The sequence below is a fragment of the Echeneis naucrates genome, chromosome 12 (assembly GCF_900963305.1).
Source record: "Echeneis naucrates chromosome 12, fEcheNa1.1, whole genome shotgun sequence".
NCBI lineage: Eukaryota > Metazoa > Chordata > Actinopteri > Carangiformes > Echeneidae > Echeneis > Echeneis naucrates.
The window spans coordinates 1471584-1499402 of record NC_042522.1 but is presented as its reverse complement, the minus strand read 5'-3'; the positions used below and the strand labels follow the sequence as shown (position 1 = coordinate 1499402).

Here is a 27819-nt window from a genome sequence, read left to right as displayed (position 1 = left end):
CAGATTAGAGTACAGACCAGATCAAAGCCAGTCGTCACTCCTCTATAGCTACATTTCTCCTCCACACATGATTTATTCTCCTTAAAAAGAGAGAGAGAGTGATGATGTTAGCTAGATTATAAACTTCAGGCATAAAAACAGCCACTAACAGACCAGTGGGTGAACTTATATTGGACTGGCACTCAGGCTCTGAGTCTAATGGACTGTTGTGGATCTATCACCTCTCTTGAACACAGCTTTTAAAAGAAACCTACTCTCTGCTTGAACTTTAACTGTGATTTTAATGTTCATATGAATTCATAACAGATTTCTGAGTTTTTCCTGTTTGTATCACACTTTGAAAATGTTTAACTATTTAACACATTCTGGAAACATCTCCGATCAGGAGCAGGGCAAACTGAAATGTCTGATGGTCTCTGAGTCTTCTCTTCAATCATGGCTTCTGTGCAAGCAGTGTGCTCAGTTTGATCTTCCCATCCATAGAGGCTGTCAGGCAGGTGCCACAGTCCACTGCAGAACACCAATCAACCGTCACCACTGGTGCTTTGTGTCCGCCCAGTGACAACACACTCTCCAGGGCTGGTACCCCATTGGTCAGCTGAAAGAGCAAGAGAAGCAGAATTAGTTAACAAATAAACACCAATGATTGCATGAAGTTTGAAACAAAAATAAATAAAACTAACTGAATGAACAAAAAGAATTACAATCAACTAAAAAGAAAACCCTAAAATATATGTGAGAGTATGTGATAATTTGTACAAATATAAATATTCAAGTTGATTTAACCACTAAAACATTGCACCACATATGATCATTTTACTTCATATTTGCACAAAAAGCCGGAATTTACCTTTATATTTACACAGAGCACAAAATGTTACAGGGGAGAAAAAATAAGCCGTTGGCTGCCATGCAGACTCTCATAACCAGATAGATACATGTGTCTACTGTCAGTCATTTGACCTCAGTCTGAATGCTGACTAAAGCCACTCTTCACTTTTTGAGTCACCTTAATAGTGTGAATGGTTGTCAAATCTATTTGAAGGAAAATAAAGGACAGCACTGTTGGAGGGGGATGAATGTAGTCACAGATGCCCATTTTTGTTGTGGGATGGCTTCTCTGCTTTAACGCAGATTGGCTCCTTTAATTAAAACCACCCAACACTGCTCCTTATCTTTAAAATCTATATTAACTGCTACCTTCCCTTCCCATTCCACTTCCCCACCCTCCAGACAGACAGAAAACAAAATCAAATTTTTTCCTGATTCACCTTTTCTGCATAATACTGACCTAAACATCACAAAATCAAAACATAATGCTAAATTTAAAATATAAAATACAAATTAGAGAACGGAAAATATACAAACAAATAAAAGGCTATTGCGAAAAGTGTAGATACAAATAGAAACATTAAAGAATATTTAATGTATGACTAGATGTTTGAATGAGAAGTGGACTGATGTTGAAGGTAAAGCTGAGTTATTTACTCTGTATATGAGTCCTCCAGAGCTAGAACAGGTCAGGACATGTTGTCCTTCAGAGTCAAAGGCGAAGAGTCGACCCCGAGGAACCTGAACCTAGGAAAGAATGAGAAAGCTGGAGGATCAGTTGTAACAGAATATCATCAGTGGAGTCTGGAGAGGCCTAAGAACCATATCAACACACAAATAACTAGCATCCCTCCTCAACAGCGCGTGACACCCTTTCACACTTCTACCTCACCATCAACACCCACTGTTCCCGCTTGACCCTCAAAGCACCCTAGGTGAGGAATCAGCTCAGGAGGTTGAAGACTAAGAAGGCTGTGGGTTCAGATGGTATTAGCCCCTGGCTCCTCAAGACCTATGCAGACCAGCTAAGCAAAATTGTTGAGCACATGTTGTACCTGAGCCCGATGCTGGAGAAAGTCCCATAAATGTGGAAAACACCCTGTGCGGTATTTGACCCCAAGACTCTACATCCCAAGGACCTCAACAGCTACAGGCTGCTGGCCCTTACATCTCACCTAATGAAGACCCTGGAGATGCTGTACCTGATGCACCTCTGTCCTCTAGTGAGCCCATCGATGGACCCACTATACTTTGCCTAGGAATCTGGCATCAGGGTAAAGGATGCTGTCATCTTCCTCCAAAATCAAGCTCTTTCCTGGAGAAGCCTGGAAGCACTGTAAGGATCTTGATTTCTGCAGTGCTTTTAACACAGTTCAACCTGCACTACTGAGGGACAAGCTGGAACACTAAGGGAGTGGACTTTTTCCTCACATGCTGGATCCTGGACTACCTAACAAACCGTCCACAGTATGTCAGGGCACAGGACTGCATGTCATCTGCAGTACAGGGGCCCCGCAGGTAATAGTCCTGGCTCTGTTTCTCTTCACCCTTTACACTGCAGACTTCTTTCACAACTCGCCCACCCACCCCCTGCAGAAGATCTCCAATGACTCTGCGACAGTCGGCCCCATCGCTGATGGGGACTAAAGAGAATATAGAGAACTGACACAGAACTTTGTGGAATGATTTCTGCTGAACAACCTTTGGTAAGCGATTGTCAGCGCATTCCCAGCTGACACAGGGACGTTGTATTAACGTTGGTCCTTGGTTGGATATGGGTTGCAACGTCAGACAACGCTAGATCACTAATTATGTAGTGCTGGGAACCAACCACCATCCAACATTTAGTTAGTGTTACCTTACTATAATTAGATGTCTAGCCAACGGTGGGTTTTTAACGTAAACCCAAGTTTCAAATCCATATTAGAAATTTGATGGATTTGTGGAAGACGAATGATTTAAAATTAGTGAATTTTTCTGTATTTGCCACGACTGAAAAATATTCTGAGTTATTGTGAATGAGGTGAGTCAAGTTCCACTTACCTGACTGTTTTGTTTCGCTTTATATACGTTTTATCATGTGCCTTATAACCCGGTGCGCCTTATGTATGAAAACAGACCCGTTCATTGACATTGCGCCTTATGGTCCGCAAAATATGGTACATATCTCTTGGTAAAAATTCTGTTTTTTTATATTTATTTATATATCCTCTGTTTGTATGATTACCTTCTTTTCTATCTCATCTGGCTATCCTAGTTACTCCTGCGCACTTCTATTCTCTCTCTTACATCAGACGTTGCTGTAACGCGATAATTTCCCCACTAAGGTATTAATAAAGGATTTTATTATCATATCTTATATAAAAAAACTACACACTACATACCTGCTTGTATCCACTGTACCCTGACAGGACAAAGGGCCCAGTAGCATCCTGAGCCAATGCCTGCTCCGATTGCTTCACTCCACAGCGATGGATGTTCCACTGGATAACCTGAACAAACAGACACACATATGCACGTACAGACACATGGAAACACACACACACACACACTTTGAGGATGACATTTGGACAAATCTCCTGTGGCTGAGGTTGTATTTTACACAGGCCCATCTGCTGACTGTGAGGGCTGAGCAGAACTCCTGTGGAGTTGTGCCTGAGTAACATAAGTAGGGGTCAGAGAGTTCACTTGCAAATTGAGGTGAGGGAAAAGTCCTAATAAGACAATTAAATAAGCTGATTGTTGTGTCAGCGACTACTATGTTGCCATTAGCCATGAGTGAACTTAAAGCGAGCATCCACAAGTGGCGTGACATGAATTTTCTATTGCTGGTTGAGAGCCAGAGGTTTGACTCATTGACTGAGTGCATACTAACAGCCCAGCCAAGAGGATGTGATAGTAGTCTGCTAAAGAAATTGAGAGGCATAGTCATTCAGATAAGACAGCATGACTGAGCAAGGAATACAACATTTTCATTCATTCATCTTTTACCGCTTATCTGTTTCCGGGTCACAGGGGGTGCTGGTGCCGATCCCTGCTCACACTGGGTGAGGTCAGGGCATACCCTGGACAGTTCACCAGTCCATCGCAGGGCCGAAAGACAGAGACAAACAACCACTCACACTAAGACCTACGGGCAATTATGACTTATCAATCAACCTAGACATGCATGTCTTTGGACAGTGGGAGGAAACCGGCGTACCTGGAAGTACCCAGAGTACCACACAGGAAAGGGGCACCCGCGACCTTCTTGTTGTGGGGCAACAGCGCTAACCACTAATTGCCGTGCTGCCCCAATTGCAACATGATCAATGAAATTTAGAAAGAGATGACAGAGCTACGCTGGATACTAGTGCTCTGCTGAACACCACTGACTGAGATCAATCGGTTCACACCCACTGATCTGTAGTTCCTGACTTCCATCTGTAAATAAACTCCAACCTATGATGGGCAGCATGGCGGCGTAGTGATTAGCACTGGCTCCCCACAGTAAGAAGGTAATGGGTTTGGTTCCCGGCCTGGGTCCTTTCTGTGCGGAGATTGCATTTTCTGCCCATGTCTGTGTGGGTTTCCTCCCACCATCCAAAGACATGTATGTCTAGGTTATCTGGTGGTGACTGTAGATGTAAATGTGAGCGTGAGTAGTTGTTTGTCTCTGTGTGGTGGCCCTGTGATGGACTGGCAACCTGTCTAGGGTGTACCCCACCCCTCGCCCAGTGTGAGCTGGGATTGGCTCCAGCAGCCCCAAAACCCAGAAACGGAAAAAGTAGTAGAAGATGGATGGATAGTTCTATGATCACTGTGAGGCAAGGAACCTCTCCCTCTGTGATACAACAACTTATTGAAGTCCATTCTGTCAGTAAAATCCCTCCGTCTTCAAACATCACTTCAAGTCTTAGCTTCAAGCTGAGATTACTGACTCGCTGAATATTTTCTCTTGAAAAAATGGTTCATGCACCAGTTAGCCTTGTAGAAGCGACTAAAAAGGAACTTCTTTTCTCAGACATCTACTTTGGACGAAGTGAGCTGATGGAACAAAGGTTTATTCACTGTTCACTGTTTTTAGACTTGATAGATGCTCTTAGGATCTGCAGACTTTCTGTCAAAGATGATGGATCCTGCATAAAATACATACACACCTTGCCATCTTCTCCGATGCTGAACACGGTGTTTTCATCGTAGCTGAACTCTACACTGTAAACTTCTCCATCATGAGCTCTCCAGCTCATGGCACTTTCATAGCGTTGCATGTCTACATCAGAGACAGAGAGAGAATTCATAGGATTGCTCACTTATTGATTAGCCATTAAAACAAGTAAAACTATGGTCACACACATATACAGTATAATATGTATAGGACTTCACATCACTGTTGAACTGAACTGGTTCAGTTAAATACTGAATAAGGACTCAGAATGAACATGATGGACTTTAGACAGAAACAGGAACTTCTTGTGATCACTTGAAGCTTTCTGTAAAGAGCCTCTTTAAAATAGTCCTCAGATTAAATGAATCCACTAACCAAACAATCTGATGACTCCATCTGCTGCACCGGTCACCAGCAGGTTCCCATTGTGGTTGAAGGCCGTGCAATTAATGGCTACAGGTTCTGGTTCTAAAGAGAACTGTAGCTGAGAGACAGAATGAAGTAAGGGTTAATCCACGAGCAGGTGTGCTTCAAATGGTGCACGATGTGGAGGTGAAGAACCAGTTTGCCATCGCAAAGTGACAATACCTGTTGTTTAACAGTCTTGGTGTCCCAGAGCAGCAGTTGTCCAGATATTGGGATAGGAAGCCGAGATACAGACTCAACACTTCCAGATCGACTAAGAGCTGCCGCTGAACAAACAAATGATGAACCACTGGGACTGCAGGCTAAAGACAAGATACTGAGAGACAGAGAGATGTCACATTATTATCTGAATGTGGAGTTCAAAAACAAATATCAAGCGACAAGCTGTAAAACTGGAGGGATCAGGTAATTTCCAGCATATATTCATTAAACCACCAACTACTTTACGCTTATTGGCAACGATGGCAGCTGTGGATTTCTCGACAGCTATTGAATGAACCGTCATGGTCATGCAGGGTGAATTGCAATAATGGATGCATTAATGTTTCAACTATTCACCTAGGACAATAAGGTGGTGACACACTTTGCATTATGAGCAAATAATCTTAAAAATCATTAGGCTGGGTTTTAGCATGTTCGGAAATATTAGCATCTTGATATTGCAATAACTGATCACTACCAGTTAGATAGGAATCTAAGCAATATTTTTAGGAGCATTACCACACAGACATGAGCTTTATGTTGATTATGTTGATTCTCCATGTACGTCTTTCATACAGTACCGTGGGTGAGTTTCATCAATGTTCATCTCATAAAGATTCTTCTTAGCTTCAGTATCATACAGCCGCACTGTGCCAACGCCGCTGCCTAGTAACAACTAACCAAACACACATACAAATACACAAGTTATGAATTTAATTTACAGGTGAATGTCTTCACTGTAACTATTTAAGTCTTAATTCTAAATGTAGTCACATAATGTGTTGGTTTTGATAGTTTTTATAATGCAACAGTGTAGGTAATTTCTAAAATCCACACACTGAAAATTTGTGTATGATACAGGTGACTGGTTTGGGCAAACAAAAATAGGAGGTTATTTTAATTATTTTACATTATCAATAGAATACCTCACATATTCAGTGCATTCATTTAATTAAAAAACTGTTATTTTAATGAAATATCATCACGTAACTGCTCTTTCTGTTATCAGGTCTTAATAAAATGTTAAAAGATACTGTTATGTATGATGTGGGTCCATTGAACTGAAGGGAAACATTAGACCTTAATGTCTCCATAGTCATGTGACGAGCCGTCTGTTGTTCATACCAGTCTGTCAGGTTTGGTAGCCCACTCCAGAGACAGAAGAGGAGACTTGGACATGATCGTGGCTTTGGTCTGTATAATTGGGTTGAATGACCACACCTGAGGAAGAGGAGGAAAAAGGCTTCATTGGTGTTTCAGTTAGTTATGCATGTAATTAGTCTTTTTCTTTTTCATATAACTAAACGCTAAAACTATAAAAAACATCTGTACAAGCTCATCAAAAAATGATAGAGATTCACCTTGATGACTCCATCTACATCCAAACTGGCAACACGGCGACCAGAACAGTCTACCCTGAGAGGGCAAAAGGTTTGTTTTCATTACAATGAATTGAAGGTTCACTCAGGTTCACCTGTATTTAAGAAAAACCCTTCAATTTGCTGTCTTGTTCACACAAAAAGCAGACTCATAATTGGTTATACCAGTGAACTTGGAGTGCTCAAGACACACCTGCAGTGCATGATGGAGGAGTGATGTTCCCCATATTCCTCCTGGCTGAGTTTGATGAAGGGCTGTTCAGGTGACAGACCTCCCCCCTCTGTTCCTCCTCCACAGGTCTTACTGCAGGAGTCAGGAAGATCACTGAAGGTCTCTGCAGGAGAGTCTGCCTCTCCTGTTTCCCCCTTCTTCTCTGGTGTCTAAAGAAGAAGGAATTGGTGTAAAATTTACATTAGTCTTGGAAATTGCATTAGCAAACAGCACCAGCACCTACCAACCTCACCACTGTGAAGTTTGGTTTAGCCTCTCACTGGACAACTCCTCCTTAAGTTCCTATGGCCTGACTTAGACAGCTAATAACAGCAAACTTGCTCTGAGCATGCTTCGTTTGTTAAAATGTTGGTTCCTCCTGTTGTTAAATGGGATGTCTCTGCTGAAATGTTTGAATTCAACCTTTGTCTTTAATGGACAGGTTGCGTGAACATTTAGTTTACATTAGTCTTGGAAATTGCATTAGCAAACAGCACCAGCACCTACCAACCTCACCACTGTGAAGTTTGGTTTAGCCTCTCACTGGACAACTCCTCCTTAAGTTCCTATGGCCTGACTTAGACAGCTAATAACAGCAAACTTGCTCTGAGCATGCTTCGTTTGTTAAAATGTTGGTTCCTCCTGTTGTTAAATGGGATGTCTCTGCTGAAATGTTTGAATTCAACCTTTGTCTTTAATGGACAGGTTGCGTGAACATCCTGTCATGAACTTCCTGCAGAAGGACCATTGCAGTTTATGACACTCTGACTTTCAACAGCAATATCAAAGTTGTCACCAACAGCTTTTTACCAACTCAAAAAAAAAAAAAAAAAAAAAAATCAGCAGAATTAAAAGTTTTGTCACCCAAAAAAACCAGAAGATCATCCATGCGTTCATCTGCTGTAGACTCAGTTCCTGCAATGGTCCTGCCTGTCCAAAAAGAACATTAAACAGCTGCAGCTCATCCAAAACGCTGCTGCGAGAGTTTTAGTCATAGTAAAGAGATCTGAGCACATTACACCAGTTTTAAAATTTTTACTCTGGCTCGCAGTTAGATTTTAAAACCATGTAGATAGTTTACAAATCAGAGAGGCAGGATGGCAGCATAGTGATTAGCACTGTTGCCTTATAAGAAGAAGGCTGCGGGTTCGGTTCCTGGCCTGGGGCCTTTCAGTGTGTAGTTTGTTCTCTCTGTGCTTACGTGGGTTTCCTCCTGGAACTCCTCCCACCGTCCAAAGACATCATGTTTTGGTTAATTGGTGACTCTAAATTGTTCGGCCCTTGGACCAATCCTCTTCACTCTTTATTTGCTTCCTTTATTAGCTTCCAACATTATCAGGAAACACAGCATCTGTTTCCACTGTTATGCAGACAACACTCAGCTGTATTTATTGATGAGGCCAAATGAAGTTAGTCAGATAGTCAGACTTCAGACGTCATAAAAGTCATCCAGACATAAAAGTCTGGATGGCCTGTAAATTTTTACTTCTAAATTCAGACAAAACTGAAGTTAATGTACTTGGCTCTAAGCACCTCAGAGAACACCTATCTAATCATCTAATCAGTCTGGATGGCATAAGTTTGGCTTCCAGCTCCACTGTAAGAAACCTTGGAGTAACTTTTGACCAGGACATGTCCTTTGTCCCTCACATAAAGTAGAGCAGCTTTCTTCCACCTGAGAAACATTAGGAAAATCAGAAACATTCTGTCTCAAAAGGATGCAAAAAACTAGTCCATGCATTTGTTACTTCTAGGCTGGATTACTGTAACTCATTACTATCTGGATATCCAAACAAATCTCTGAAAGGCCTTCAGTTGATTCAGAACGCTGCTGCACAAATATTAACAGGAACTAGGAAAAGAGAGCACATCTCTACTGTGTTAGCTGCTCTTCATTGGCTGGCAGTAAAATTAAAATGGAATTTAAAATCCTTCTGTTAAACTATAAAGCTCTTAATGGCCAAGCTCCATCATATCTCAGAGAACTCATAGTTCCTTACTGTCCTAGTAGGCCATTCTGCCTCCGAGTAAATCTGGAGGCAAATCTTTCAGCTATCAGGCTCCTCTTCTCTGGGACCAACTTCCAGTATTGGTTCATGGGGCAGATGTTTAAAACATTTCTATATGACAGAGCTTATAGTTAAAAAATTAAAGTTCACTTACTCTTTATCTATGCTGCTATAGGCCTAGGCTGCTGCAGGTCGCACTGAGCACCTCTCTCCCTCTCCTCTCCCTCCCTGTCCTCATTCTGCAAGTGGTGAATCATTGCCATCTCATGTTCCCGCAATGCCTGCTGCTCCCATATCTTCATGAACTACATACAGCATCATGTTCCTGCCTACACCTGTATTGAATACACCCGCCCCCAACTGAACCAGTCGAGGCAGATAGCTGCCCCCCCCGAGCCTGGTTCTGTCCGACGTTTCTGCCTCTTAAAGGAAGTTTTTCCTTGCCACTGTCACCAAGTGCTTGCTCATGGAGGGATCTGTTGGGTCTTTTTAAATAATTTTAGAGACCTGCTCTATATGTAAAGTGCCTTGATGTAACTTTGTTATGATTTGGTGCTGCACAAATATATCTGATTTGATTTGATTTGACCACCTCATCTGCATCTGCATCTCCCATTGGTCGGCTTACTTTCTTTGCTATTTCCCACTTTTCTTCTTACTACTTACACCTACAAACATTTGCAACTACTTGTTGCCCAGACATCATACTTGCATAATTCAGATGACATCTATTTTTTTGTCTCTCCCCTATCCAGTTGAATTCATAGGGTTGAATCCACCAGCTTGAGTTCCTATGAGACATCTTCACCTTTGATTGCATACCAACATGGTTGTAGACTCATTGAATTGTTGAACAACTGAAATTAATTTAGCAATGTATCACTCTACCTTTAACCCCTGACCCATCCAAAAAAGAGTTAAGTTTGAGGGTGTGTATGGAGTCCACATTGCTATGGCATATCCTATGCTGTAACCTTGGAGCACAATGGAACTAATGGCTGGACATAATCACAAGCATAAATCCACCATCATTGTGTGTAGTCCATCTGGTCTAAATATTGGCTGTGATATGTTTGTAACATGTCTGGTCCTATATGAACCTGGTCACCAATTCTATTCATAAAACTGAGTAGAAAGGCAAAGGCATCTAATTTGTTGATAATATGCGAGGTCTGACAGCAATCAGTCATTCCGGAACTGGAATCATTCATCAAGTACCTGTTGTAGTGGTTTGGAGAAAAGCTCCTTCCTCTCCTTCTCATGATCCTGGATTTTTTTGTGTCTGGGATGTGCCAGCTGGTTTGCTGACTGTTGAGTTGACTGGGAGCTTGCAGAGTCGCTACTCGGTGTGTGGCTGGCAGCTGGTTTCACCTCTTTATTCTGGACTGTCTCTTTTGATTTTGCAAACTAGAAAAGATAAATACATTTCAGATGCAGATGGTGTTCTCAGGTCAAAGATCACAGAGATGAGAACCAACATGGCTGCCAGAGGAGATGACAAGCTCATGTGGCAAACACAACTGAAATATCAGTGTTTTCGCCAACAGGTGTCTGAATAAACCAATACATCTCTGTAAAGATAAATGGGATAAATGGCATAGCAAGTCCATAATAATGAAGTCAAAACATCTCCAGTCCATTGGTTGGCTGCAGTACAGGAAAAACCCCCATTGCTCCGTTGGGGGTGGGGGTTTAAAGAAGACAAATATATTTTATGTCTTTCTGTCAGTTAAGGTAAATTGTGTTTTTTCTGTTTTTTAATTAGTAATTTCATATTAAAGCTGGGTGTGTCAAGTCATGATTGGCAGCTGTGAATATTAATGAGTGGATGAATTGGACCTTCATACTCAACCCCCTAGTCATTACAGCACAAGAGTAAATCACTAGTAGAGTGCTTACCATTGAGACTTAGGGTGCTTTCACACCAATAGCATTTAGTGTGAAAGAAATTAGTTTGGTACGTTTGCGTCCGTGTGAATGCAACCATGGCACTTTGGTGCACACCAAATTAGCCTGTCCATTTGACCATTTCATCTCCATAACTTTGGTGTGGTGTCTCTGGTGTGAAAGCAACCGAAACAAATTGGACCAAAATGGTCCAGTTTTAATGCGTTGAGGGTATTGGGGATACTGAATTGTTGGTAAAATTGTTCATTTAATTTCCTGTTGGCCCCATGGTCGACCTATTTGTTTATTCATCACCAGCTAATGATGAAATGGTCATTCAGGAGCAGTCTCTTCTCTTTGAAGTGGCCTGCAATGCACCATTGGCGACTCCAAAGCATCATCACATTGTTTAAGTCGCCGCCGCAACTCATGTTCGAGCTGAATTGTTTGCAGAAAATTACTGACACATACAATGTAATAGCAAAGCTGTCACTCCATGCTAACTTCTTGAAAGTGGAGCGTTTTTCTATGCGGAAGCTGTCTTTGCGGTCTGTTTTGGTTCATTTAGAAATATGCATATGTGAAACCAAACTATACGAACGTATGTTTGCTACATTGTAGCGACTAAAGCAATCGAACTATAGGTCTGAAAGCACCCTTAGGTCGTTTTCACACCTGACCAAGCAGACTCGGTTTGATTGAGGGGCTGAAAGCCATAACATTGTTGCATTTATTGGTTGTGTCAGTTCTGCTTTCTGAAGTGCACCAAAAGCGGCATCATGCGGTTGAAAGGGATGCTTGTCAATTGGAGGTAGTAGGAGGGGAAATCCCTCCCAACCCGGAAAAACAAACAGTAAACATGGAGCAGCATTTTAAGTTAGCTGTTTTGGGGATTTTATTTCTCTTCTTTATCTATCGCACATGGCTCTGCAAGCCATGCAGTATGACCACCAGGCAAGGCAGCGAGGCAAAGACCATTTCGCTCTTACAATTGCACGAATGAAAGAGAAATGGCACCGGAGTTAAAGACTGATGAGAGACTACATTTTGTTAGTGTTGCTACACAGACAGCGGGCAAGGTATGTAAACCTCACTGATTACAAACTGGGGTGGACTGACCATCTTGTATTGTGCTTCATTACATTTAGTGCCGAAACGATTCCTCAAATAATTTGAGTACCGCAATTACAAAATATTATTGAGGAATTTCCTCTGCCTTGAGGAATCGTTTAATTTTTACAGAACACAACGTGCTGACATCGCTCTGCCTCCAAGGAGGAAAACAACGACGAAAGCAATGATAAAGATAAATGTTGATTGTCTAAAAAAGGAAACGAATTGTTCATTATTAAGTGAAATGCCTTATTTTCTCATGTATATTTATAATTGTTTTCTAATTAAAAAATCAAATCAATCAATAAATCAAAAATATTTTTTATTTGATTACTTGATCAATCGATAGAATTTTCAGTAGAATACTTGATTACTAAAATATTTGATAGCAACAGCCATAGTTACTTAATTTCAGGGAATGCTTCGATGTTACCTAACTACATAATAGTGAGCGCAACCGTTACTATAATGCTATTGTAGCTTGTCAGGGATTGAAGCTATTATTTTTCTGACTTTGACAATCTAGCATATTAGCTCAGAGTTTAAGGACTGTGACTGTTGGTCGTTGTGGTTGATTTTATTTAAATATACCAAATTGTGAATTTATGGGTTATTGTTGTTCAGATGATTGAGCTAAGCTAGCTAACAACTGCTAATGTCAGCAGTCACCATTCAGGTAAGGACTAATGAGCTGTAAATAGAGATGCAGAATCAAGCTATATTATAAATACAAATAAGATATGTTGGATTTTAGCACAGAATACATGATTTTAGTAAACCTATAGAAAATAATTTGTTTAATTTGCAAGAGCCCGCTGTACTTCCTCTACCCAAGATGCACTGCATATAGCGTCACTACGTACATTTGGTCCTGTGTTTGGTCTGCTGAGCATTTACATTGCATATGAGCTGGACCAGAGCTTTCACACCTGCCCAAATGAAGCAGACTATCCAAGGCAACCAACTCTGGTCATTTAAAGCAGACCAAACAGCTCTGGTGTGAAAGTGACCTTAGTCCTAACCACAAAGGTCTGGGGTTGAATTTGACCCATGAGCCTTCTTATTAAATTAAATCAAATAAAATGTATAAATAAAGCGCATAACAGAGTATACATAACATAGTTACATCAAAGCACTTTACAAAGAGCAGGTCTGAACCAAACTGTTCATCTACCTGGCTTGGTGAAGACCCAGCAGTAATCTGAGCTGGTTTCCCTGGTGTGCGTCGGCCCTGCGGGAGTAATGTAAAGAAGAAGTTTCTGGAAGGTGTGGTGGTGGTACTGGTGGCTCGCTGGCTTGACACCAAGTCCCTAAGGGGATGGAAGATGACAACAAAGAGTCAAATCTACTGAGTGAGTACGAAACAAAAATTTCAGGAATTGAAAGGAGCAAAGCAGAGCATGAATCAGCATGGTAAAATAAGACCTCAACAGAACAGAACATTCATGACTCCTAACATTTCAACTGGATCCAACAGCAGAATAAAAACAAGCGAGAGCCTAACAGCAAAGTTGAGGAAAGATGTTTCTTTTGAGTTGACAAAATGAATTGCAAGGCTTTTGCACTGAGGAGACTTAGTTTAAGGTATATTGGTGTCCTTGATAATGAGCTTGCGTAGTATAGAACCTGTGTTGTACTGTTGCACAAATTCTAATTCTTATTTGCATGTTCATTTACTACAGTTATGCGCACTTCATTAGTTCGTTGCTCAAGACAAAAACCTGATGGTGCTCAGTGAAATGGGCATGAAACCAGTTTTAAAGAAAACTCAGAAGTCAGAGAAGTACCAGTCAGTGGAAAACCATGTCAAAAGTGTTACTGACATATAACTTTTGTTTCATGTTTTCATTTAAGTGACATCATCAGTGGTTCTGAAGCTTTAATTGATGTCTAAGTTGCATTCAACATGATTTGTTTGCTAAGTCAGCACCAAGTTGGCACAGAAAACTGTTTATCATTCATTCATCTTCTACTGCTTATCCGTTTCCGGGTCGCAGGGGCTGCTGGAGCCAATTCCAATGCTATGTAGCAGTAGATTTCATAATGTACAGGACATGTCACTTACCTTAGTAGTGACATGTTGGATTTTATGTTAGCCCCAACCAGATCTTCATCTAAGGTCACTGCCATTGTTATATTGTATACTTAATGGGACTACAGGCTCTTTGCGCATCTATTTTCAAACACACAGATAAATACGCAGTTACTGAAGTTAAAGCAGACTGTGAGGCTACAGGAGTAACAGAAGAGTTAAGACAACTTCAACATCTGTGTGTTCAACATTTCCAGATTAAATATATTTAACATGAATTACCATAAAAATTTTCTCAAAGATTTGTGCTTTCCAGAGATATTGGTAACTTCTTGCTCTGACAATTCAGAGCCTCTGACTTCCCTTCTAGCATCATCATCAATATCAGGATATGTAGGTCAAAGTGAAATGTCTTAATTTAATTTCTTGCAGATAGTCATGAACTTTTTTAAATTCTGGTGACTTTTCATCTAGTTCATCTATCTTGTTTAGGGAATTTATTTTGTCTGCGTCCTCATTCATTCATCTATCTTCTACCACTTATCCATTTCCGGTTCGTGGGGTCACCAGTCCATCACAGGGCCAACACACAGAGACAGAGACAAATAACCACTCACAATCAGACCTACAGACAATTTAGAATCACCAATCGACCCAAACATGCATGTCTTTAGATGGTGGGAGTAAACTGGAGTACCCAGAAGAAACTCACGCAGGCACGGGGAGAACATGCGAAACTCCACACAGAAAGGAGTGCATATTCATATGTTAAAAATTCAAACATGATTATGTATCTTATCTATAATATTGAATACTTGCTGTCCAAAGATACTTTAAAACATAGGAGGTCATGAGTTCTAAGGATATTTAAAGATAAGTCATGCCAGCAAGTGCCATTTGTTGGAGGGACAGAATAACATTATTTATAATTGCTATTCTGATGACACCAAACTCTATATGGTTGATGCTGATAGGAATTGATACAAGTATATAAAGGGAAATTTTCTCAAATAGCTGGTAGCTAATATCAATCGTAAGTTGATGACATTAGTAACTTCATCCAGTTCTATTTTACCATTTAAGAAATAACTGCCTGATTTAACTTCTTCTACTGTACAATTCCACTGACAGCTTCAAACCAGACAGGATGAAAGTTTGAAATTCCTAAATGAGAACCCAGAATATATGGGTAAGTATAAACCCATTAGAGCCATTTTCCCATACACTTCAACACAATCTAACTTCTTTAACAACCAGTAGAGTCGCCCAAGATGTCCATTAGATAGAATGCAGGTTTAAGGCTTATAAACTTTGGCTTCACTTTTCAGACCCAGCGTGTATGTCAACTTTGCATATGGTCTATTTGATAAGCACATACAGAGAAAGGAAAAAGATATTAACACACACGTATGTGTGTATATGTGGGTGTGTGTGTGTGTGTGTGTGTGTGTGTGTGTGTGTGTGTGTGTGTGTGTGTGTGTGTGTGTGTGTGTGTGTGTCTGTCTAGGTTTTTTTTGGGGGGCGGGGTTTGACACATTCTATGCTTTTAACCAGAACTACATTCATCATTGCTGCACAAATTGTAAACAGGTCCTTTTGAATTTGCAGTTTCTGCTCATTAAGCTCTGTATACCCTGAGGTCCTAAAGGTTTTACTTGCTGGTTATCCCTGTAAATATATTTATGGGAAAAAAATATTTGAAGCCTAGTGGGAGGCTACAGATGGCTTGGCTGTTATTCATTCATTTTCTACAGCTAATCTGTTTCTGTGTTGTGGAGGATGCTGGTGCCAATGCCAGCCCACACTAGGCAAGGGCAGGGTACACCCTGGACAGGTCACCAGTCCATAGAAGGGACAACACAGAGAGAGAGAGAGAGACCAACAACCACTCGCATTCTCAGACCTACCGACAGTTCAGAGTCATCAACCAACCTAGACATGCATGTCTTTGGACTGTGGGAGGAAACCTGAGTTTCCCAGAAGAAACCTCACAAACACGGGGAGAACAAGCAAACTCCTCACAGAGGAGCCCAAGCTTGGGAATCGAACCCACAACTTTCTTGCTATGGCAACAGCACTAACTGCTATTCTCCCGTGCCCTCAGCACATTTAATAGAAATGTTCGTGTTTGTTCTGGTCAATATCTCATTGTATTTTGTCAGCGTGTGAAAAACCAAAAGTGGATCGAACTGACAAGAAACAACAATTCATCAGGTGAATTGTTTATTTGGCAACATCAACCGCATCACAGCACACAGTGTAAAAACAGGATAAATATAGTAGCAATGACAATAACTTAGTTAAAGGCCTTTAAAATAGATCATTTATATGAATGTACAGATAATAAATACACTAAAGCAAACACTCCACTCCAAAGTGCGTAAATTTTTTTCCAAATGTGATTATCAGATTAAGATATGAAGTCTATGAGTAACAGTTTCTTAAAACTCAAAAAAATCCTCACATTCTTTCCCTCTTAAGTCACTAATGTTTTCATGATACAGCTGTTCTACAGAGCGCAATCAATGCCAAAAACATCAATACTTTGGTTCATTACACAGTAAACATATTTCAGTTTCACACATCATTTGATATTGATTACTCTACTTCACTCTCAAACTCTGACATAAAGCTCAGAACTCAGATGATCTTAGCATCAGCTAAAACTTTACCAACCTTCAGTTAGCAGGAGGTTGCCTACGACTGAGTTGAAAATCCAGCCTACAAATAGTTCTATTTGATAAGACATTAAAAGTCATAATGATGTGATAAAATAAAATAAATTCCAAGTAAAACAAATGCAGCCAGTCAGTTCAGGGAGGTAAAGAGGAAGAGCTTAGCATGCATGTGTTAGAAATGTTCATGACCTCTGCTTGGAAAAAAAAAAGAAAAAGAAAAAAAAAAAAAGGACGACAAACGCTAAAATGAGAAGACAGAATTGTTGTTCAGAATGATCATTTGAAATACTTTTTAGGTAGAAGAGTTAAGACAGCTGCCATCTGTAACTCAACACTTCATACAGTTTGTTATTTATGTAACTGCTAACACTAATGATCAGATCTCAGTTTAAACCTGATCATCTCATCCACTTCACTTGAAGCATGGCAGCCATATTGGGTGCACACGGGGGAGCCAGGCTCATGGGGGAGGCATGTTACAATCATGTCAACTTTTCCCCATCAATAAATAAATTTAGCTAAAAGCACATCTTGTTGACAGTCTTTTAAAGATTCAACAGAAAGGGTATTTAAAAACTAACAGAATGGCAACCATCTTAGTTGTAATCAGTCAACAGTAAAGACAATGGTGTTAGTGTCTCACAGCTCAGTGTCTCCCAGACGGTCCATGTTCTGAACATACGCTGGCAGTTTGTGGTGGACCATCTCATCTCCGTCCCTCTGGTCCCGACTCTCTGTCTGCAGGGCAAACAGCTAGACGAGATATGATGAGAGAGGGGTTAGATATAACTCCAAGACAGCGTATCCATCGACCTATCCACCACCTAACCACAGGATAGTTCAAATTGTTCCAGAACTTTTCATAAAGCTTCTTGGAATGGAAAGATGGACTGGGTGAATCCGGATGAGCCTACAGGACCTCAGAGTGGAAGTTTTTACTAGTCTATGAAACAAATAAATTTATCCTAATGCATTAGTTGCATCCGTTGGCGGTTGCTTTTGAAGACCAATTGTGTCACAGTTGGCTCTTTCATATGTGGCTGACAAATATGTATGAAAGTTTCAACAATTGGAGCCTTAGGGCCAACTTCACTGGGCACCAGTAATGAATAGAATATGGCAGCACTTAACACCAACAGAGAGGCTGAGGACTACACTCTTAAATAAAATCATTATCGCCTGCTCTCAAGACTTAATCAAGCAAAATCCCAACCCAAGGCAACAGGAGCCATGCTTTTTGAAGCAACAGTAAGGACGCAAACAGCTGATGACACAGTGAAAATCGAGCCAAAAGTCTCTTTGGCTTAGCTTTTGTAGCCTACACCACAACCATCTTATTTTATAAACCACATCCTTCAAATGATGGAGCCTCTAAAGTTGGGCACAGCATTAGATTTAATGAGCTATATATATATGAAAGGACTTGAATTGATTTGTTTTTATGTTGGATCTTTTACCAACTTAAATTTTAGGTATGGCACTTACCCAGCTAGCTCTAATCTTGGAAATATTTGAAAACCTGATCATGTACGCAAGTGGTTTAGTAAATAACATGTTGAAACATTAAAAACAATTACAGAAACCAAGATTAAATATAAAATTTTACTACTTTTACAAAAATTATGTCTTTAACTACCTAAAACCTGTTGCAAGTTTATGTTTTTCTCTCACCATCTGTCGGAGCTGCTCGTTCTCTTCTGTCAGGCCTGTTGTCTTCTGGACTTCAGCATCAAAACTCAGCAGCACAGGCTGAGGTGGAAACCAGTTAAGGACCAGAGAATCAATTTTCAAATGACAGACAGACATGGTCACTCAGTGTCACAGCCTCTTTCAGACACATTAATTTAGAGTAAAAATAAGAAACTTGTGCAACCCAAAATAAAAAGGACCAGACTCATTGACTAACTCCCTAACAACAAACTTTCATCCTGTCCTAATATCTAACTAAGCCAGTGAGCAGTGAGAGCCATCATGTCCTTGAGGTCATCAGGTGGGAACCTCCTTTCACTAGTGTTTTGTCTAGTTAGGCCCACGACACCTCCAGGAGGCTAAACAGTGATGACTGGCATCCCAGAGTCACCCCCCTAATGCCAGCCATCACCACTCCTCACACAAAGACAACTATCTCAAACAGCACTACCATCAACTACTCTGACCTCTCACCAACTGCACCAGTGAAAGCGGGGTGGGGATACAGACCCAGGTTCGGGTAGGGGGGAGAAATAGAAGATGTGGAGAGAAAAGTAGGGATGGGATACAGACCCTGGTTCGGGTCGGGGGGAGAAATAGAAGCGGTGGACATAAATGTAGGGATGGGATACAGACCTGGTTCGGGTAGGGGGCATGAAAGTATAGAGGGTGCAGGAGGTGGAGGACAAACTACACTAGCAGATTCAGCAACCAAACTCACCTGAACAGTCCTATACTCAAACCAAATCAAACCAATGCCAACTCACCTGGACTAACCGCATGGTCTCAAAGAGGCTCAAACAGGCCACACCCTCCACTTAATTGCACTTCCTCTGCTTCTCCCAAGAGTCTGTCTGTCTGAATTGCCACTCTCTTTGTCTTAGATCCTCCTAAATTTGCGTGCCTCCGTGTATCTTCAATACCTGCAGCTAAGCTTTTCAAAACCTGGTTATGTTGCCACGTATACCATCCTTGTGACAGACTAACCTTACAACCTGACAAGATGTGCTTTAGAGTTTTAGGTTCTGGGAGTTGGCAATACAGTCATGGAAAAAATTATTAGACCACCCTTGTTTTCTTCAATTTCTTGTTTATTTTAATGCCTGGTATCACTAAAGGTATACTACCTGAAGAATACAATGCGCACGACTAAAATGCAGCTGATTACAAAATACTTTATGTCCTATTTGAAATTCTTAAGGTGAATTGTATTCCCAGGGTATATAAGAGAGGCCATGTCATGTCATCAGCAGCATTGCACATGCAAAGGCCTGGAGTGGTTTCCTGCTTACATTCAAGCTGTGGCGCAACTCAGAAGTTGTCAGTTCTCACATAATGCCTGAAACAAAAGAATTAAGTGAAGCCACAAAAGCAGCCATCTTGGCACTGCTGGAAATTGGCATGAGTGAGAGACAGGTGGCCAAAACACTGAAGATCTCCAAGACAGCCGTTCATTACACCAACAAAAAATAAGCCGAACATGGTACTACCAAATTGCTAGCTGGTCGAGGCAGGATACGTCTTTCTACCCCACCAGATGACCATAAACTTATCCGTTCCTGTGTCAGGAATCGTTGTCAGACCTCCAGGGACCTTAAAAATGAGTGGCCACTGTCAAGACGTGGCTTGTTCAGCGAGGACAGTTCAAAACCGACTTCTTGAAGCTGGTCTGAAGTCATACAGGGCACGGAGGAAGCCATACATCAACGAAAGGCAGCATAAGGCCCGGTTACTCTTTGCTAGGGATCAAAAGCAAGCATTGGACCATTGATGACTGGGCAAAGGTTCTCTTCAGTGATTAATCCAATTTTGAGTTGATGCCCACTCCAGCCATCTTACTGGTTAGGAGGAAGCCTGGAGAAGCCTACAAACCAGACTGTCTTGCCCCTACAGTAAAACATGGGTTTGGATCAGTGATGATCTGGGGTTGTTTCAGTATGGGTTGCACAGGGCAAATGCAATTGTGTGAAGGGCGAATGAACCAGGTCTTTCCAACAAGACAATGCCCCTTGCCACACGGCAAGGTCAGTTAAAGACTGGATGGAGAACCAGAACATTCAAACCATGCCTTGGCCTGCTCAATTACCAGATCTGAATCCAATGGAAAACCTGTGGAAATTAATCAAACTCAAAATGGAGAACCATAAGCCCAAAAACAAAGCAAATTTGTTTGAATTTGTGCAACAGGAACGGGCTGCTGTGACAGCAGAACATTGTCAGAAGCTGGTGGAGCGCATGCCAAGACGTATGGCTCCAGTCATCAAAAACAATGGTTATGCAATCAAGTACTAACTCCTATGTGTATCATGTGACTAAAAGAGGCAGAAAAGAAAACATAGAATGCCTAAAAGCACTGTTTTTGGCAGTACAATGCCATAGCTATTGACGCTAGAACTTAAGTGATTTTGGTTATTATCAAGAAAACATGGGAATGGCTAGATATCAGCTCTTAAACTCTTATGAGCTATTTTTGTTGTTATTATATTTGTCCAAACAAATGTACCTTTAGTTGTACCAGACATTAAAATGAACAAGAAATTGAAGAAAACAAGGGTGGTCTAATAATTTTTTCCATGACTGTGCATCATATGTTGCCCCTATCAAAAATCTAATACTACTTTCCTCCATACTCCACAGCTCTTTCTTCTCTACACCTTCCCAGTTCAACCACTGTCCCTGCTTAGCCTGAGCCACTGCCCTTGCACTCCTTAATATTTCCTCCTGTCTACGAACCTGCTCTACAATGAGCTTCCTCTTCTCTTTGGGACCTACTCTACTCCACACCAATTTACCTGGGCCAAGCCCCAAGCCTCCCTGGCCTATTTGTACATTACCCACAATCTCTGTATGCCTAAGAGTTGCTTTCGCTTCCTGCACTGCCATTCTTGGATTCCACTTACTCCCCTTGGTTGATAACAAGAGCTCTGTCCTAACCTTAGTACATTTAAACTCCTTCACTAGACTAGATAGTGGGAGCTGAAGTATGCCTTTCCCATACAGTGCCACAGTTCTTAAACATCTCTGAACACTGAGCCACTTCCTAATGTAAAAGCTTACTAGTTCTTCCATTTTCTCTGCAGCAGATATTGGAATTTCATATACCGACAGTGGCCACATCAACCTGGGAAATAATCCAAACTGCAAACACCACAGCTTCAACTTTCCTGGAAGTCCTGATTTATCTATTCTGTCCAGTACCTCAGCAACATCCTTCCTAAACTGCACTACCTGTTCTCCGTCATGCAAATCTGCCTTGTACCACCTACATAGTTTCTTTACTGGTTTTTCCCTAATTATTGGAATTTCCTCTTCATCTATTGCAAACTTTCAATCACTTAATCTCACTCTACTTATTGAGATACTTCTAGACTTACTAGGCTTGATTCTCATACTACCCCACTTTAAGTTTTTAAGTCTCTCAAGTACTCTTTTCATACATGGCACCAATGTAGTTATCAACGTCATATCATCCATATATGCCCTAATTGGTGTAAGGCGCATCCCATACTGCCGGCTTAAACATAGTCTGATATCTTGAAAATATGCTCTTACTAAATTAACAACTGCTCCAGGCACTCTAAAATAATGAAACACCTCTCAAATAAGGCTATGTGGCACTGACCCAAATGCATTTGCTAAGTCCAAGAATATCACACGCAAGTCTCTTTTCTCACTCTTGGCTGCCTGAATCTAATGCCAAATCATGCTAGTGTGCTCTAAACACCTGGTATTCCTGCCTTCTGTACTGAAGTATCTATTAAGCTATTCCTTTCTAAATAACTTGCTAGTCTCCATGCAACTACACTAAAGAAAATCTTCCCCTCTACATTCAGGAGAGAGATCATACCGAACTGACTCAGGTCTGAAGACTCCTTCTCCTTTGGAATAAGAACACCTCCTGCCCTACGCCATGCTCTGGGAATAGACTGTTTCTTCCAAACTATTCTTAATTGCCTCCACAAAATCTTTAGGATATCAGGTGCACTTTTATAAACCCGGTAGGGGACTCCATTTGGCCCTGGGGCTGAAGAAGCCTTCGCACACCTGACTACCTCCTCCACCTCCTTCCACCTAGGTGGACTAACATCCATTTCCTGATCTATCTCCCCTAATGGTGGCATGTCAGGTGGAAGCCCTACTACTCTATTCTGCTCAGAATCTGAATATGTATTCCTAAGGTACTCTTCTACTTCTATCTTTGTTGGTTTAAGCTGGCCTCCCTTTTCCCGGTTAAACAATCCTTTAACAAACTTGAGTAGGTCCCTGTAAAATGCTGTCCTCACATATTCTTTCTTTTTCCTAAGATATTCAGCCCTTCTGAGTATTGCTAGTCTACTTCTCAATTCCTCTTGCACACATTAATTCCCTCTCTCTCTTCCTCTGTAGCTCTTTTCCACTGCTTTCTTAATTGTCTTCTTCCTTTAACTAATTTCTCCATTTCTCTTTGCTCTTTACACCATAAGAGTAAATTATGTGTCCCATCTTCTCTAATCGCTTGCATTTCCTCCTAGTCTGCTCTGAATTATTGTATTGTATTATTAAGTCTCTGTTGACTGTCTCCCATTCTTTGCTACTATTTGTTCTAGGTTATTTAACTTGAGCTGCTCCATATTTCTCTATTCTCTATATTCACCATATTATCAGCTGCATCGATTCTTATAACCTCCTCCTCCACCTCTGTGGCTGTGTTGTTGATATCCTTCGAACTGTGGTTTCTACCTGTCGCTGAATTTCATCTGACTTATTCAACTGACTTCTTAAAAAGTCCTGATCAATGCAGCCACACTGCCCTTCCTTTCCCACACATCTCTTTCTTCCCTGATGCACTCTAAGGCCTCTAACTGATGTTACTTTCTGCCAACCACAAGGACAAACCTGGAGCTTCTTTCCCTCTACTCTACCATTTTTATTTTCTCCAGCCATGATCACTTTGCCCTTCAAACTATTCTGCTATACTATACTTCTAGTCCTAGAGAATAGGTCTGTGCCCCTATCATTCATTGAGTCACATGTCCAACTCGTAGTCTTATCCGTTTCAGTGTCTGTTACCACGTAGTCTGCCTGTGAGTCATCTTCCAACCCTGCTCTCGCTGACCCTTGGGGTATTTTCCTTATCTGACTTGTAGCTTGCGTTGGTTGTGAAAAGGCTGCTAAACCACTGCTACCATGGATTGCTAGCCCATGGCAGCACCTTTGGAGACTTTGCCTCCTGTCACATGTTCTTTCCCTTGTTGTCAGCTGCCCTATTTACAGCAGTCACTAGCTATGCTAGTTTTGAATTTAGAGTAAACAAACTTGTGCGACAAAAAAAAAATATATAAAAAAAAATAAAAATAAAAATGGACCAGACTTATTGACTAACTTCCTAACAACAAACTTTCGCCCTGCCCTATGTGCCCTAAAGATAATAAAAACATATTTTCTATGATATCTATTCCAGCTATAAAATTTTTCGTACATAAGGATATGCATACATTGGAAGAGCACTGACAGAAAGTTGTGCAGAGACACCAAGAATGTGTCGGCCCACTGGCGGGAGAAGTAAGGGGAGAAGGCTGGGTTCTGCTCAGGGGCAGGCATAAAAGGCAGGATGAACCAATCACGCCACTCAGCCTGACCCTGAAGCTCCAATGCCTGCTTCTGGAAGAATTCCTGAGTCTTTTCCAGGTTTCCTTTCTAGAGGGAGAGAAGATTGGAGGAATGGTTTCAACCTTAGTTCTCTTTCTCAAGCACACAGTATGACCTACCTCATTTCTCTGCTTGATGTTACCTGGATAGTGTTGATGATGTAGTATCTGTACAGGCTGGTTCTCAGTTTGTTGACGGTGGATCTGTAGACATCTTCCAGTCTACAGAACAGACGCCTGTCCAGGTAAAGCCAGTATTCCTTCAGACCAAACAGGTCGAAGTTCTGGATGAACTGCTGAAGCTGCTCAATGATCTTATCCACCTGCAGGAAAAGGATCTTTTTAACTCAAAACCTTTCTTAAATTAGCATCAACCAATTAATAAAATCATCAAGATAAAATGTTCCTTTGTACCCTGAAGCCTTTCTCCTTGTCAACTTTGATCTCACTGTCCAGTTGTTTCAGAGTGCTGGTAAAACCGCGGTAGATCAGATACTCCCTCACATGTTCATCTGTCCTCTCCACAGCTGAGCCCATGGTGACCTCTGACCCTGCCGAGTACAAGATAACACATAACCATATGAATAATGCAATAATTTCATAAATACATACAGTACAAATCAGAATACTGGTGTCTTCTGTTAAACATACACATCTGTAACATAACTGGAACACTTATTTTTCCATTTTGAATGGCTTGTGATGCAACACGGAAAGAAGATGCAGCTTCAGGAAGTAGCCAAACCCTGTTACATTCTGCACATATACCTGTTTGCATGGTAAATGGCTAAAATTGTTGCTGTATTCATGAACCGAGGCTGAATAATCCATTGGGACCGCTCAAGTGCAACACTTTAAGGAGTTTAAGTGGACTGGTATGATGAGACTCCTCTCTGTTTGTGTGCTCATTTGGTTCCCGATTCACCTGGGTAAATTATTCAAATTTTCATACTGAATCACAAATCACCAGTCTTAGGTCTCCATTAACATGGATCCCATGAGTCTCTGGTTGGCTGCTGTTAAGTACACAAGGCAAGTCGCCAGGTCAGTGGACTAACATTTCTGAATCAGATGATTCGGGTGAACTGGTTTCATAACGCGAGTTGGCAGAGTCAATGAAAACTGTTCTTTTTTGTGTGTATGTGTGAAGCAGGGAGGGCAGTGCTACACCACCATGAAAATAGGGGGAACAAAGGACAGGCAAGATGCAGAAGGATAGACAGGAGAATGGAAGCAGGCGGATGATGTGATTTTCCTCACACCTAACTCAGGATTAAGAGAGTTCAGAGGGTTTCTATGTAGATCTGTGTGGAGATAGAAGTCCAGGTAGGGGAAGGCGTCCCAAAAGTGGAGCCAAGTCAAAGATGGTGTATGTAGTGATGGAATAACAGAACAGCTCAGCCCATTTTAAGCAGCTTCATCAATTCTTCATGATGTGACCCAACCTGAGCTGGCAAGTGAAACCACACAATGCGTGAGCATTCCTATAATATGAGTGAGACCATCACCAGGGTCGAGAGTTGGGTCAGAGGCCTGGCTCCCCATGCCTGCTACCCTCTGTGTGGGAGCACATGAAACACCAATTCCAAAGAGCCACTACAGCCACGCGGCATGCTGCAGCCCTCAATGTTCCAGGTGGGTTATGGCGAACACCACTTAACTGCCCAAGCAAGCGCACATCAGAGCAGTACCGGTGGGCCACACACCTCCAACACACCCCATCCACCACCTAGTCATCCACACCAACCACCAAAATCTCACAACCCAAACCCAGGTGAACCGGAGGCACCCCACAACCCGAAGAGAACTACTCGGGAACCTTGGCAATGCCCCTGAAGGGGACCCATATCCCTGATGCACACAGAGCAAAGACACTGCAAGAGAAGAAAATCTTCCATGGACTGGGAGAAGCCGCCATTGGACCCATCACCACACAGCGCCAGGAGACAAAGGCCAGTGATGAGGCCCCAGAAGAGCCCAGGCACCAAACCGAACCATCTGCCATAGGGCCCCCAGATGATTCGAGTGAACTGGTTCCCTGACCAGAAACAGTTATGAATCAGATGATTTATCTAAATCAGTTCTCTGACCCGCTGCTGTGTGTGTGTCTTTAACCCTTCCCCTCCCCTTTTTGCTCAGCAAGGGCATGAAGACACATCTTAGCCAATCACACATGGCTTTAACAGAAAAATTTGATGAACAAATCGGCTCCCAATCAAGAGCTCCCATCATTCACATCAAAGACCTGGCTCTCAAAGCTGGACACCACATCACTATGACAAACAGAGAACCTGCATAAATGTCAGACTTGCTTCACCCTGACACGACCAATAGGCCAGTCAGGTCATCCATCTGAAGTTTACTGGTTGTGCGTCACACTTGATTCCTGTCTCAACTCCTCTTCTGCTTTGCAGAAGAAAATAAAATAAAATAAAAAAAATAATAAACTAAATAATGACGAAGGGACCAAGTTTGGTTTATGCACAAGCTTAAATGCATAAAAGCACAACTACAGAACTACTGAACATAAGACACTGTAAAATCTATAAAAAGATTTCTTAAAATCAGGAAAGGCTCTCTAACTCTAATAATGTTTCTTCAGACAAGAGGTAAAGGAGAAGACTGAGTGCGCATACCAAACTAAAGGCCATCATGCTTTTGAACTGGTGGTGTGGAATGCCATTCCTTCAGATTTACAAGGTGGGCCTCTGTTAAAAGCACTTGAAGACATATCTATTCAACAGGCCTTTGGGTGCCTGACTGTCTTAAGTTTTTTTTTAGCTGTGTGCTAGTCACATTCATCCAGTTTTGCGTCAAACGAAAATCATTTACCAATTTTGATTGATTGAACGGCCATCCAGCCAATCACAGCTATTTGGAGTTTGTTTCCATTGTGGTACCCTGTACATTCATTTGGCCTTGTAATGCTGCTGTTGGGGCAATAAAGACAATTTTGTACTTTACTCTTGACAATATCAAATGTGGTTGGTGACCCTGGTTTGGAATAACTGGCATTGGGTTTAGTATGGTCAAGCTGGACGACTATCTGTGTTTTCATTTTGTGTATCATGGAAGTCCTACTCTTTTTCTTAAGACACTATAATGTTTAAAGACCTATGGCTACTTTGAAACCTGGACTGACACACACGCATTTCATTATGAAGACAAGAGAGAACATCTGGGAAACATCATTTTCACTTAATATACTGTAGATGAGGTAACAACTACTCATCTGAAGGGTGTTTGCAGTGTTATTCATTACTGACCCCCATTCCTTACATCGTTCAGTTACGTTTCTGCCACTTAAATGCGTCTTTTCAAACGTGAAATGACACAAATGCCCCGGTTTGTCTTCCTCTACTGACGTCTCTCTGCGTCGACCCGAGTCTTATTTCTCACGCTTTTGGTGGCCGTTGTGAGTCTTCTCACCGGGGATCTAACAGTACTCACCTCAGGCGTGTTGACGATGTTGGAGCCACAGTGAACGAAAGGACGTTACTTGGATCCAGACCAGAAGAGAAGCGCTGGAGTCTGGCTCATAGGTGATATTCCATAGCACACATCCATAGCAGAAAAATCCCTTCCTGTT

General features: G+C 41.5%; 1 protein-coding gene across 1 annotated transcript; it reads right to left on the bottom strand.

The window, feature by feature from the left end:
- Window positions 1–272: 272 nt before the first annotated feature.
- wdr91 (WD repeat domain 91) lies at window positions 273–27819 on the bottom strand. The gene is made up of 18 exons (XM_029516548.1): window positions 27681–27819; window positions 24645–24781; window positions 24374–24553; window positions 24072–24279; window positions 18586–18668; window positions 17558–17667; window positions 13379–13514; window positions 10423–10611; window positions 7178–7365; window positions 6967–7021; window positions 6731–6826; window positions 6187–6281; window positions 5567–5720; window positions 5354–5462; window positions 4971–5083; window positions 3216–3323; window positions 1489–1578; window positions 273–598 (listed from the first exon to the last, which is right to left on the bottom strand). The coding sequence occupies exons 2-18, from the start codon at window positions 24765–24767 to the stop codon at window positions 434–436; spliced, it is 2202 nt and encodes a 733-aa protein (XP_029372408.1). The 5' UTR covers window positions 24768–24781; window positions 27681–27819; the 3' UTR covers window positions 273–433.